Raw genomic sequence first — 13,427 nt, 5'->3', positions numbered from 1 at the left:
TACATGGACCAACTGTGCCCTCATAATTCCCAGGGTTCTGCAGTGAAAATCACAACAGCTAGACATGACCAATCAGTTTGTTTGTACTTGTAACTTTATTCTGCAAAAACAGAATTCTGAGAAATCTGAAACTGCTATTAAGAAATAAATTGAGATTATTTCCTCCAAAGCTTCTATTTTTAGATATTTGACATGAATGCAGCTAGTTTTTGATTATTGAAGATGGACACAAAGGTGGCACCCTGAATATGAATGAACAGCCATAATTTACTCATTTACTTTAAATACACTATGAAATTGCAACAGTCTCTAGTATCTCTCTTTTCTCTTTACCTGTATTATATTTTATAATTAAAACAAAACCAATGCTGCATCTGTGCCAGTAATTGCATTTTTATAAACATGGAGTTGTATCAACAGCCGAACATTCAAATTATTAAATGTATCTATTGATGCCGCAGAGTTACGTTCATTTTCTGAAATAATTTCCCCGTGCTGTCATTCTAATTGTTGCCCCATTCTCATTTTCTTCACTGTAGCTTGTTCAACCTTTGCTCTCAGAGCGTCATCACATGGGAAAAATCGTGTTTCCTTAACGTCACTTCTCTGCCCATGCATTTGTCCCTCATTACTTCCCCATTTTCAAGGTAGAGAAAAGAGGAAGTAAACAATGTGCACATGGCCCATTAAGTGGGCTGTTTTGATCACACTGCTTCTCCTGCACACAGCAGGAGATAGTGGCAAGTTTCATCCAAAAAATAAGTTGGACTTACTGGGGTGTTGTTTTTTGTCATGCAAAGAAGGCTAGAAGGGGCAGGAGGCAGACAATGCATGAGAGGGACCCGCAAAAATCTGTGAGTAAACCCAGTAATGAGCGTGCAATAAAACACTTGTCTGATGGAGCTCTATCACTTCTCTGTAATCCATACTGGTACTGCCTCTTTACTCTATAGCAACCCTTCAATATAATGATAGATGTTTCACAAAAGACCAAAGACAACTCCCACAAAGTTTAATTTTAAGCTTGATTTGATATTTCTACTAGTATTGAAATTATAGTTAGAAGACGTCTTAGAAATCATCTAGTCCAACCCCACAGTAGAGAAATACCTTTATAAGAATAAACTAAAATGTCACAAAGCACTGAGCAAATGTTTTGAGTTCTCCAGAACTCTTCAGACTTAATGTTAACCAAAGCAAGGGAAAGAAAAAGCTGGGCAACATGTTGGAACCAAAAGTCTGCAGTTTTTACAATCCGCCTTATACAATCCTCATAATCACTCTGTGGTTGTCATAAGTATACACGAAAGCAAATTAAGCTGAAATCAATCACTCCTGTAATTGCAAAAGAGGCAGGCAGAATCCGAACAGCGCAGATCAAGAAGGTGCTCTAACAGATCCTGGGAGTGGACAGGATGAGACCCCTCCGTAAGCCAAAAAAAAAAAAAAATCATATTTAAATACACACATCCCCTCCCAAACTACCCACAGACATCATTCATTTATTTATTACATTTACATTTACATCCTACCTTTCTTCCAGAAAATTTGCTGTGGTACATGATCCCTCACCCCCTATCCTCACAACAATCCTGTGAAGTCGATTAAGAGAGAGCAACTGGTTCATGGGGAGATTTGTGTCTGGGTCCCGATTCCTAGTCTAACACACTTAACCACTATAGTAATTATTAAAACACGCACACACAAACCCTAAAACAAAATGCAATAAAATATGGAGCTCTGGCACGAGAAAGCAATGTACTGACACTGCTAGGTGGCAGGCATGTGGCCTTCATTTTAAAATGCAGCCCCCACGCAGGAGTTGTGTGTGAAGTTAGGGAGCGTGGGTTATGCGAGGGTTAAATAACCCTCCTATAACCCAGGTTCGCATGGGAGGCCAAGCCCTGAGCAAGTGGTTGTAGCATGACATCCATTGACTGGCAGCTGATCTTGGGATAAACCCAGAGGAGCTGTGCCGTGTCGTCAGAACCCCCTCAGAATTAAGTGGGATGAACTGTTGGATGGGGGATAGAAAAACCGGAAAAGAGTGAGAAGAGGTTAAAGTAGAAGCAGCCCAAGTTGCCGTCCCCCCCCTCCGCCCCCCGATAACTTGAATCGGGAGCAACGGAGGCAGACTTGGCTTCGAAGACTACGTGTTCTCCCAAATTAAACCTCCTCCCCGACAGCTTCGTTGGCCGACAGGGAGTAGAGTTTACTCATCAAATGCCCCACCGTGTTCAATACGGTTTCCTTATACTTATCACCTCAGGAAGGAAGTTCCGTTAATGGGACTTACTCCCAGGCATATTTAGGATTGCTGCCTTAATGTAAGAGTCCCTCTGAAAGTTCGTATATTTGAGGTGGAGAAGTATCCTACATTTTATTATATTGTACTTTTTATGTCGTTAGCTGTATTGGGCGCATACTTGTGGGAAGGCAGGATAAATAACATTAATACGCTAGGAGACGTTTGAGTCACTCAAAGTCGAGGGCGTCTTAAAGAGGAGTGAACAGCCGCCTCATAACGGCCTTAAACGTTCGAAGACCCGACCCTCTCCTCTCCTCTTCGCCCCGCCCCGGCGAACACTTTCATCACGAGACACACGCACCCCGGCGCGTGCATTTCCCCACGCGTAGGCAGCTGCCCAAGAGAATTGTGGGAGTTGCGGTTAGGCGCGTGAGGCTTTCGTTTTGTTTTTGTCGCAAGGGGGCGTTTGTTAGATCATATGTAGACCAATTGGTAGGCAGAGCGCCAGTGACGAATAGACGGAAGAGTGACGCGGACGCTTGAGCTTGGATCCCGCCCCCTTTTACATCCTTTCCCATCGGCTGCCGCCATTCGGAGAAAAGCCTCCGAAGACCAGCGCCCCTTGCGGTGGCGGCTGGGAGCGAGGGCATGGTGCCAAGCAGCGCGAATCGAGAGCCGCGGGCGCCCCTGGGGATGAATTGAGCAGAGGGGGCGCAAGAAGAGGCCGATGTCGCTGTACCGAGGGGCAACCGGATCGTGCCCTTAGAGAGGTATTGGGGGTAGAACCCAATAGGCAAGAATGAAGGAGGAGGAGGAGGAGGAGGAAGCTCAGATGGGTGTAGGAGGCATTATCGGGCATGGGCGGGCCCCAGAAGAAGCAGGTGCGCTGCGGTTTACGGATAACCGAGGAAGGAAGGAAGGAATGGGCGTGGGGGGAGAGAATTCGTCCGCTCGGTTTAACCTTTTAAAGAAAGCGTCAAACCCACTGACCTACTCCAGCACCCTCCCCCTTGTCTTTTCAGCTTAGTCCCTTTCCCAGCCTTGTGTGCCCACATGCTGGTGGACTACAGCTCCCATCATCCCTAACCGTTGGCCATGCTTAGATCGGGATGATGGGAGTTATAGTCCAACAGCATTTGGGGAACTAAGGTTGGGCCATGGAATTTCTACCATCAAGGTGTGGTAGAAATGTCAAGTACCCCCCAGTTGGCACTTAGTGAAGAAGTGGGTGTGCAGATTCCAAGTGTTTCCAGAATCTGGTATAGAAATGTAATAAGTAAACCCTGCTTAGTAAGAAGGAAGGTTGGCAAGTCTTTTAAAAAAATAAATCCGGTATCTACTGCCACATGCAGTGACGAAATCCAGACCAGAAGACATGTTTTGTGGCAGTTGCTTTGAGTTTCTTCTGTTTAGGGTTGGGCCTTCCAAGACCCAACAAGCATGCATGTAGATGCCCCCACACCAGGAAGGCTGGATATTTTCCAGTTAGGTGGTAGCCTCAAAGTGCCCTTTCCCCTCCTATACTTGAGTCATTTCACACATCATGCATGGCAAGCTTGGGTCTGACCCCCTGCATAGACTCAGCAGGGGTGTTGCTAACAATTGCTCGGTGATGAGAGTAGCTGAATGACACCAATGTTTGCAGACATGTTTGTCAGATTTATATTTTTAGAAGTACATCGAAGATATTATAAGGGTGTACATAAAAACATAATGTGTGAGAGGCCTTCATACTTGACCAGAACATTATATTTTCCAAAATCTGAGGCAAAAGGGACAGAGGACTAGTCACATTTAGGCATAGAAAAGTTATCCAAGTTCCTGTAAAGGTATAACCCCATCTCATAAATGCTGGAGCTGGTCCTTATTTGAAATTTCTGGATAGTATCCAATGGTATTCCTACATAGAGTAGACCATTGAGGTAAATGGACATAATCTAAGTAAGACTACCATTGGATACTGCCCTGTGTCTCAGAAAATGCTCTTTCACTTCTCTCAGTCAAGAAATAATGAAGTGCTGATTAACTGTTTCTTCCCAATCTACTGAAATGTGGCTGTCAAATTTTACGTCACTTGAAAAAGTTACTTAGACTCCATTTTAATGCAAGTGAGTATAAGCAATAAACCACTTAAAACAACAAGCAAAGGACAGAATAGACTAACCAATCAATACTGCATATATTTTGGAATTGTAAGTAGAAAGTAGGAGAATCAGACACTGCGTTTTTATTTTTTGGGGGGGTTAACTTTTTTTGCTGATTTCTAGAAAAATAACAAAAATGTTATTGAAGGGCATATCATCTGTAATGCTCTAAATATTGTCTGTTATGCTCTAATTTTTTCTGTTATACTTCATGATGTATTGTGTAATGAAAAACTACTTTTGATTTTACATTTGTACAGTATTGATATTTGCATGAACAGTATGTACACTTGGCAGTTTGTGGAAGACCAATTCTATCTCCGTGGAGTCTTTTAACTGCCTGTTTTTAATTACCAATTTGATATTAGTATTGACTGTTCAGAATTAGGCTTTCAGAGGTGAGTACTTAAAAAATGAATAGAACAGCAGCCTTGCTGGATCGAGTGAAAGATCCATCAAGCCCAGTATTCTGATTCCAACAGTGGCAAGTGAAATACATTTGTGAAGCTCACAGTCATAAACAAAACAGAAGAACCAAATATTGCTCATATCTGTTGTGTATGATCCATTTTTTATTGGCCATTTGTATTTTTATTAGTAGATGGCAGAAAGGCAAAGAACATTTAAAACACTGTTTGTTTTCTTTACAGATGTATTCCATTAGAACTTAAAGATGGAGCTGGGAAAAGGGAAATTGCTGAGAACCGGCCTCAATGCCTTATACCAGGCCATCCATCCTGTGCATGGGATTGCTTGGACTGATGGAAAGCAAGTGATACTGACTTCTTTATACCTGCAAAATGGAGAACCTAAATTTGGCAATTCAAATGTTGTTGGTCAGTTTGAACATGTCCATGGACTTTACTGGGGGCCATCATGCACTCCAGACGTTCCTGCACTCCTTGCTATTCAGCATAAAAAACACATCACCATGTGGCAACTGTGTTACAGCATTTCTGAAAGAAACAAACTGATGGTTTACCAAATTAGTGAAATTAGTGAGCTGTTTCCTATACTCCCTCAGGGCTGTGTGTGGCATCCCAAAAAAGAAATCTTGGCCGTGCTTACGACACGGGACACTTCTGTACTGCACTCGGTTCGCCTCAACAACTCCAGAATAAAAGCGGATATTAAAGGCACTGGTCTCATTCACTGTGCTTGTTGGACTGAGGAAGGCGACCGTTTGGTGGTTGGGATAGGCAGTGCCCTCCATTCCTATATTTGGGATGATGAACAGAAAACTTTATGTGCCTGTTCTTTTTGCCCAGTATTTGATGTGGGAGGCTATGTCTGTGCAATTGAAGCAACGTTGAATTCTCAAGTGGCTGTTGCTACTGAGCTTCCGCTAGATAAGATATGTAGCTTAAATGCAGGCATTTCATTTGAAATGTCATCTGAGGTTGTCGGAAACTCTGTTCTCTCGCAAACTACCTCATTGGGCTGTGAAGAAGAGCCCTCTGTTGATGGTGGAAAAAAGCTATCAGACCAAGACAAACCTAGGCCTGTTGTAAATTCAGCATCTTCACCTGTAGATTTGACCCATCTCCCTCCCAGCAAACAGCGATCGGATAACAATCCTCTCATTCATCTGAGACCCAAGGATTACCTAACAGGAAGCGGCCAAGATGCTTCACACCTGATCTTGGTGACTTTTGAAAGAAAAGTGACCGCTACGAAAAAGGTGAGCATCCCTGGCATCCTGGTCCCAGATATAATGACTTTCGACTCTAAAACTCAGACTGTGGCCGTAGCCTCCAACACTTGTAATATAATCTTAGTTTACGCTTTAACTTCATCTCATTTGCCTAACATTCAACAGATTCAGCTGGAGAAAAGTGAGAGGCCAAAGGGCCTATGCTTCCTGACAGATAAGCTGTTGCTGATATTGGTTGGGAAACAGAAATTAACGGACCCTGCTTTTCTTCCATCTTCACGTTCAGACAAGTACATTCTCCGTTTAATGATCAGAGAAATTGTGGGCAAAGAAGGTTCTTCTGCATTTTCAGGCGCTACCCAGGTTTGCTTTACAAATGTATCTGTGAAAAGAGAGACCATCGAAACTCATTCTTCAGACACTCTGAGCGATGGATTGCTGCTCCCAGGCTGCACCATTATCCAGTCTCCTCGAAATGGAAGAAAACTCATAGAAGAAATTAAGAGCCCTGCTAATGAGCAAAACCTGTTGATGAGTGTGGCTGACTCCAAAGAGAAAAGGGTTTCCAAGGATTTCTCCCAGGTCCTGGAAACTTTGGATGTTGAGCCAACAAATCGTTCGTTGGTTCTTCAAGGACTTGAAACCTCTTCAGGATTGTCGAACATAACAGTTTCACAAAACAAGGAGGTGCATAGTTCTCGTGAAAGTTCGCATTCCTCAAAACCTAGCCTATTGCGCAGTGAAAAAGAAGCCAGTTACATTTCTAAAAATCTAGAAAGACTGTGCAGCAGCTTTTCAGAACTGCAACAACAGCTTTTTGAGGTAACTGAACTCCTGAAGTGTGGAAAAAGACCTCTACTACGATACCCATCTTCTCGTGAACCTTCTTTTGTGAACGTCATTTACCAGGTAACTTTCAGACAAAAGGTATATGGATTCATAGTTTCCAGCTATACTTAAAATACCAGTTGTGTTCCTTACGAGATCTTTGTATCTAAATTTTGTCAGCTATAAATCTCTGAAGGGAGGCAAATAATTTCCCTGCCAAAATCTAGCACTGCGAGGGTGTTCTTACAGAAAGGTGAGATGCAGGCCTCTGGAAATTCCTCACTGGGGAGGCATCAGTGTCATTGGGAACTTTTTTGGAATCTTCATGTATACAAACAAAAGGGCTGTCTGTGCAGCAAAGTCTAAAATGTAGTCTAGAACTCCTTGGGGGTTCCAGAAAAGTTAATTAAGAGCTGTAGTGGTTCGAGTGGCAGACTAAAACTAGGGAAAACAAGGTTCAAATCCTCATTGCCATAAGCCGCAGTGTAATCTTGGGCCAGTCATTATCTCTCACACTTACCTACCTTACAGGGTTGTTGTGAATATAAAATGAGGGAGGGTGAGAAGAACTGTGTTTGCTGGCTTCAACTCCTTGGAGTAAGGACAGGATACCCTGAGTACTGGATATAAAGCTTTTTGTTTTAACCCTGCATAGCATTCTTGCGCAAGCAAAACCATCCAAGCCAAATTATATGCATGCAGATCAGCCTTGTTGCATATAAGCAAGAGGAGAAATTAAACTGCCATGCAACACACTATTCTTAAAACGTTTCTTCTTCATTAACAGAAGGATTCTTCTGGAACGGCTACATCTGAGAAGCGAGCTGTTATCCTCTGTGATGGCAAACTTCGTTTAAGTGTAATCCAGCAGATTTTCAATTTGTGTCTCGTTGAAATGCAGCATGGTAAGTTCTATTGTCAGAAATAAGGTATTTACTGAAAATATTAAATTTATCTGAGAAAAGTCAATATGTCAGTGAGAAAATAATTGTACCTTTTCTTATGTGTGTTAAAGTTGATTTCTTTCAAAATTCAGATTTGGCATTTACAGACATGTCCTTAACTCTTTGTATATAAGTCATGGGGGTGCCAGAAACCTTAATTATATTTCTAGCTAGAGTTTTTGCTTTTCGTAACGTTTGAGTACTGCATATCAGGCTTAGTCATACGAATTGCTGATTTCATGGGAACAGCATGCAGAACATGGGAAGTAATTGTTCTACTGTACTCTGCAGTGGCCAACCTGTATCTGGAGTATTCTGTGCAATTCTGGGTACCAGAGCAGGGCAGCCTGGATGGTGAGGGGTCTTGATAGCGGACTTCAAATATCTGAAAGAGTGCATGCAGAATATGGAGTAGACTTGTTCTCTGTTGATCCAGAGGGCAGGACTAGAACTGCAGGGATGCAGATTTTGGCTAAACATTAAGAGAAACATTCTATTGGTAAGAGCTGTATGACTGTAGAACAGGCTTCCTCGGGATATGGTGGGCTGCCTTTTGCCGGAGGCATTTAAGCAAAAGCTAGGCAGCTGTCAATCAGGGATGCTGTTGTTGCAAGATTCCTGCACTGAGCAGGAGGCTGGACTTAGATGACCTCCAAGGCCACTTCCAACTCTGTGATTCTATGAATCAACTATTAGCATTGCAGTAACCAGAACATTTGTGTCTACTGTATAATTTGTATCCTCTGCCATTTGTTACTGAATAGTCTTTATACTTAGTATTGTTTTTTATACTAGCAGCATATAGAAGAGATATTTTTGAGTATTAGCTCCAGTTTTCCATTCGACACACTCCATATGTTCCTGTTTCTAATGTTCAATACCTGCTGGAGAATATGCGTTGGAAAAGGGCATTTGATGGAATGGGACCTATCCCACCAAAGCTAACAGCAAAAAACATTGGTTAGTCTTTACTGTGCCACGGGACTCTTTTGTTCATGTTAAATGTATTTTTCAATCTATCACCTTGCTAGGATTTTCCAGCAGGAATTAAGCACTAATACCGTATTTCTTCAATTCTAAGACGCCATCGATTGTAAGATGCACACTAATTTCAGTACCACCAACAGAAAAAAAGCTTTGATTCTCAGAAATAATAAACGCACCTGTGATTCTAAGATGCACCCCATTTTTAGAGATGTTTATATGGGGGGGGAAGTGTGTCTTAGAATCGAAGAAATATGGTAATAAGGATGTACATGGAGAGAATAGCACAGGTTTCCCTCTGGAACTTGTCACAATTTACATGCATTTAGGCTGCAAACCCACACCTGGAAGTAGGTCTCATCCAACTCAGTAGGTCTTAGTTCTGAATAGACATGTATAGGATTGCACTGATAGTCACTGCAATTTTATCCACCCTGCCCCCCATTTTAACTCCACAACAACGCTGTGAGGTAGGCTAGGCTGAAAGAGAGTGATTTTCTAAGATCCAGTGAGTTTCATGGCTTAGAGGGGATTTGAATCTGGTGCAGCACTGTAGCTACCATTCCACAGTAGCTCTTACTTTCACCATTGCTACATAATGAGGAATTTCTAATAGTATTTTTATTATATATTATTTAATATATACCTGAAAGATCAGGTTTGTAGTTTGGGGGTACTCTTAGATCCATCTCTGTCGCTGGAGGCTCAAGTGGCCACGACGGCTCGGAGTGCCTTTTACTAGCTTTGGCTGGTTCACCAACTTCAGCCTCTCCTGGACAGGGATAGCTTGGCCACGGTGGTAGAGGCATTGGTAACCTCAAGATTGGATTACTGCAATGCGCTCTATGTGGGGCTGCCCTTAAAGCTGCTCCGGAAGCTGGAACTAGTGCAGAATGCTGCAGCTCGGCTGTTGTCTGGAGCTGCCCCTTTCCAGCATGTAACTCCTCTACAGAGGGAACTGCACTAACTGCCTATTTGCTACTGGGCCAGGTTTAAGGTTTTTGCACTTGTGTACAAAGCCCTAAACAACTTGGGACCAGGATACCCGAGAGAGCGCCTTCTCCCCTACCAACCTGCCCAGTCACTGAGGTCATCCGAGGGCCTGCTCCTGGTGGTTCCACATAGACCCATCCTCCGATTGGAGTCCACCAGGGGAAGAGCCTTTAGCATGGGGGGCCCCCTCCTATGGAATTCCCTGCCTCTGGAGGTTCAGGCAGGCACCAACTTTGTATGTACCGTTCAGGGGAAAGACTGTTTCTAACACTGTAGTACTCTCCAGAGGGTTTCCCATTTGGCCCCTTGTGGCCAAGCTCCTGTTTCTTTGCAGGCTAAGTATTATGCCTACAGACTTCTACTCTTACAGCCCTCATGGCTGGAACAAGTCTTATTTTCAGGTCCTTTAAAAAATTAATAAATGCAGGCTCTGGAAAGTTAACAGCACATTGGTATACAGTAGAGGAAATAAAATATGCGAAATTCAGCAATATCCAGCCTGTCCTCAGTGGTTTAAAGCTAAACTTATGTCATTAGTTGCAAACTAGCAAATAATTTTTGGAATAACTTTTAAGAAAATGTTCCACTATGCAAATATATTCTTGCTATAAATAGTTATTTTCAGATTTATTCCACACCACTCAAATCTGAAAATATATATCTTCTAAAATGTGAATTGGGCTAATCTGGTTTGCATCATTTTAGTGTGACTTATTAGTGTGTATATATATAACATGTTATATATACAAGCTTGTTTGCCTGTGCCCATAGAGATATTTTGAAAGTCTCGGATGGTATTGGCCTTAAGTTGAGTTCAAATAAGGCATTAAGCTGAAAGATTAAAGGTTCACATGATTGTAAGCTGCAATCTTGTCATGATGTTGCTTGCACCATAGCGTTACATAACTAGTAAATGGAACTACTAGTAAGAATGACATTGCTAGCAGATCCTAAAATGACTTGTAATGCATGAACCCCACAGTGTTGATGTAAAATATGAGAAGTACTACATGACTGCTAACAGCTGTCTACTCAGCTAAGCCAATAATAGTTTCACAGTGTGAAAGGAAGTGCCTTTTGAAATGCTAACAGCACGAAGAATCAGACATTTGGACCTACCCGTTTTATCCCCGTTAAAATTATACCTTTCTGTAGGAAGTTAGGAAAAGCTGTTTACTGCCCTTCTTCACACAATGCATAGTTAAACTATGGAATTTGCTACCACAAGATGTAATGAGGGCCGCCAATTTAATTAATATAGCTAGTATTTAATTCTCCAAATGATTTCTAAAAACTATGTACAGTATCAGGTTATTACAATTTCTGTGCACCAAGGACAAGCAAGTCCTAGGTTGCAAATTGAGACTACAACTCTCAAATGCAAGAGCAAGATGTATTTCTGCCTCTAGGGGGCACTGCCATTGAAGCAGAGACTGAGTCTGATTCAATTTCATGCATATTCATTGAACCTTGGTCCCCCCCTTTTTCTCAGAATACAATGCACTTTTAATATAACAAATGTAATAATTTTATGCCAAACCAACTTGGACATAATTACATTTTATGTTCTTAAAGTAACAAAGTGACTTTCAATCTGTAAAAGGTGCTAATATTACATTATTTCAATTTTTCCAAAAAATTCCGTTTTTTTCTGAAAGCCCCCAGAAAACCCGTTTTTTCCCCATGGCTTCAAAATTTCTGGAAATTTTACATCTCTAGGCAGGAGCATCATCTTGCCTAATTTGTATAACGCGGAATATGCATCCAGAATCACTTTTTCTATTGTGTTCCTTGAAAAACTGTATCTGATGTCTTCCAACAGATTTGTCCTGGATTGTTCTCAGTGCAGACAATGAAGGTTTTATTCCACTAACGTTTGATGCTCTGCAGGAGATAGTCATAAGAGATGCCAATGCCAACTCCAACTGTAATGATAGCAGCACTAATACTTCCAAAACACTGGACGCTGTCAGTTCTACAGGTGGATACAGGAAGCTCTCCTCCCAAAGTGTGGATCTCGCTACCAGTTCTACAGAAGTACTGGGAGAACGTTCTTCCCAGAGCCTAGTAGAGAGCAACAATTCTTCAGGCATAAACAGCACCTCTTCACAACCAAGCTAAAGTGGTTCAGCCCAGACTGTTTCATTGTCAGTTAGGATTGAAACCTTTCACTGTGCATAATTAAAGTTGCATTTTCACTGTATGTTGTGCATTGTATGATATTTCAGCGTGCTGTAGATCTTGCTATGTATGGCCTGTTTGTTTTATCACAAACTGCAGGTCGTTTCAGCAAGCAACCATCCTTAAATTATTCACCTGGTACAGTTTGTGGACCAGGTTGGCATGTTTACTCAGTCTCTTCAAGCTTTTGTATTAAGTTGACTCAACAAATGTATGTTTTAAATTATATCACCAATCATGTTTCTCTACTAACACAAAGTTAAATATTAGCAAAAGCATAAAAGTCGGGGTGGGGTAGGGTTAGCCTTAGGATTTACTCAGGCAAAGTCTCAGTAGCATGAATGTATGGATGTTGTTTCTAGTGATTCTAGAAGTAGAAAACAAAACTGGGTCATATTTATTACTGTGTCATAAAACGAAATCCTGCAGCTGCAGTTTCTGCATCTTTATACTAATGCAAATTTGTATTTTACCCGTGCCTGTTGAGAATGCTATGCACTTGAACAATTTTAGATTGATTTTCAGAATTCGTCACTAGTTAATACCAAAGTCCTTCAGATGATGCTAGCACCTGCATCTAAACTTAACCACATCTCAACCTAGTCTTCCATCAAGTGTCCAAAAGACAAATTTACAGCATGCATGCACAGAAGATAAATAGCTCTAAGCTATAATCAAAATAATAAATTCATTTCATTCATAACAGCTATGAAGGCTGTTTGCTGACAATTCTGACATGGTTATTATGATCATCGTATCCTAGTGGGTTAGGTGCTCAGCTAATTTGGGGGTACAAGTGGCTTCCTTGCAAGAAGAAAAAGGTGTAGTGGCTAAAGTGTTGGGAGTCGGGAGATCTGGGTTCTAGTCTCCACTCGGCCATAGAAACCCACTGGGTGACTTTGGGCCAGTCACAGACTTCTCAGCCCAACCTACCTCACAGAGTGGTTGTTGTGAAGATAAAATGGAGAGGAGGGTTATGTATGCCGCTTTGGGTTCCTTGGAGGAAAAAAGGTGGGATATAAATGCAATAATAAATATAAATGTAACAATATATTTTAAAAAGGGGGACCTCAAACAATATTACACTATACATCTACAGCAGCCTTGTAATGCTGTTTAGGCCTCTTCGTAGCAGAGGGGACAAAAACAGGATACATTTTAACTTTCTCATTCTTCCCCTCAATCATTCCCCTGCTGTGCTTTAGAGGGCTGTCAGATCCCAAGCTGCATTTTATAGCTATATAGCAGAAGAGGTTGTGCAGTTCAGGGGCATGTCTACATGAAGCGTTTGCCCCGGGGTGGCTTCGCAGTAGCAGCACGTCATCTACATGATGCAGCCGCCATTGTGAAGCCATCTGAGGGCAAACCCTGGAAACTCCGCTCCAAAAAAGTCGGGCAGTTACCCCGATTTTTTTGGCAGCAGAGCCCATGGCACCCTCTGATTGGTTGCC

The 13,427-nt window shown here is 42.0% G+C and overlaps 1 protein-coding gene across 1 annotated transcript; it reads left to right on the top strand.

Annotated features, from left to right (window-relative positions):
* The first annotated feature begins 2,945 nt into the window (after positions 1–2,945).
* LOC134398048 (WD repeat and coiled-coil-containing protein-like) lies at positions 2,946–12,705 on the top strand. Its single transcript, XM_063125229.1, has 4 exons — positions 2,946–3,018; positions 5,043–6,955; positions 7,662–7,779; positions 11,618–12,705. The coding sequence occupies exons 2-4, from the start codon at positions 5,066–5,068 to the stop codon at positions 11,914–11,916; spliced, it is 2,307 nt and encodes a 768-aa protein (XP_062981299.1). The 5' UTR covers positions 2,946–3,018; positions 5,043–5,065; the 3' UTR covers positions 11,917–12,705.
* Positions 12,706–13,427: the final 722 nt, after the last annotated feature.

The sequence above is a fragment of the Elgaria multicarinata genome, chromosome 4 (genome assembly GCF_023053635.1).
Source record: "Elgaria multicarinata webbii isolate HBS135686 ecotype San Diego chromosome 4, rElgMul1.1.pri, whole genome shotgun sequence".
Taxonomy (NCBI): Eukaryota; Metazoa; Chordata; class Lepidosauria; order Squamata; family Anguidae; genus Elgaria; species Elgaria multicarinata.
Note: the sequence above shows the minus strand (reverse complement) of the source record. Positions and strands in the feature narration are given on the sequence as shown.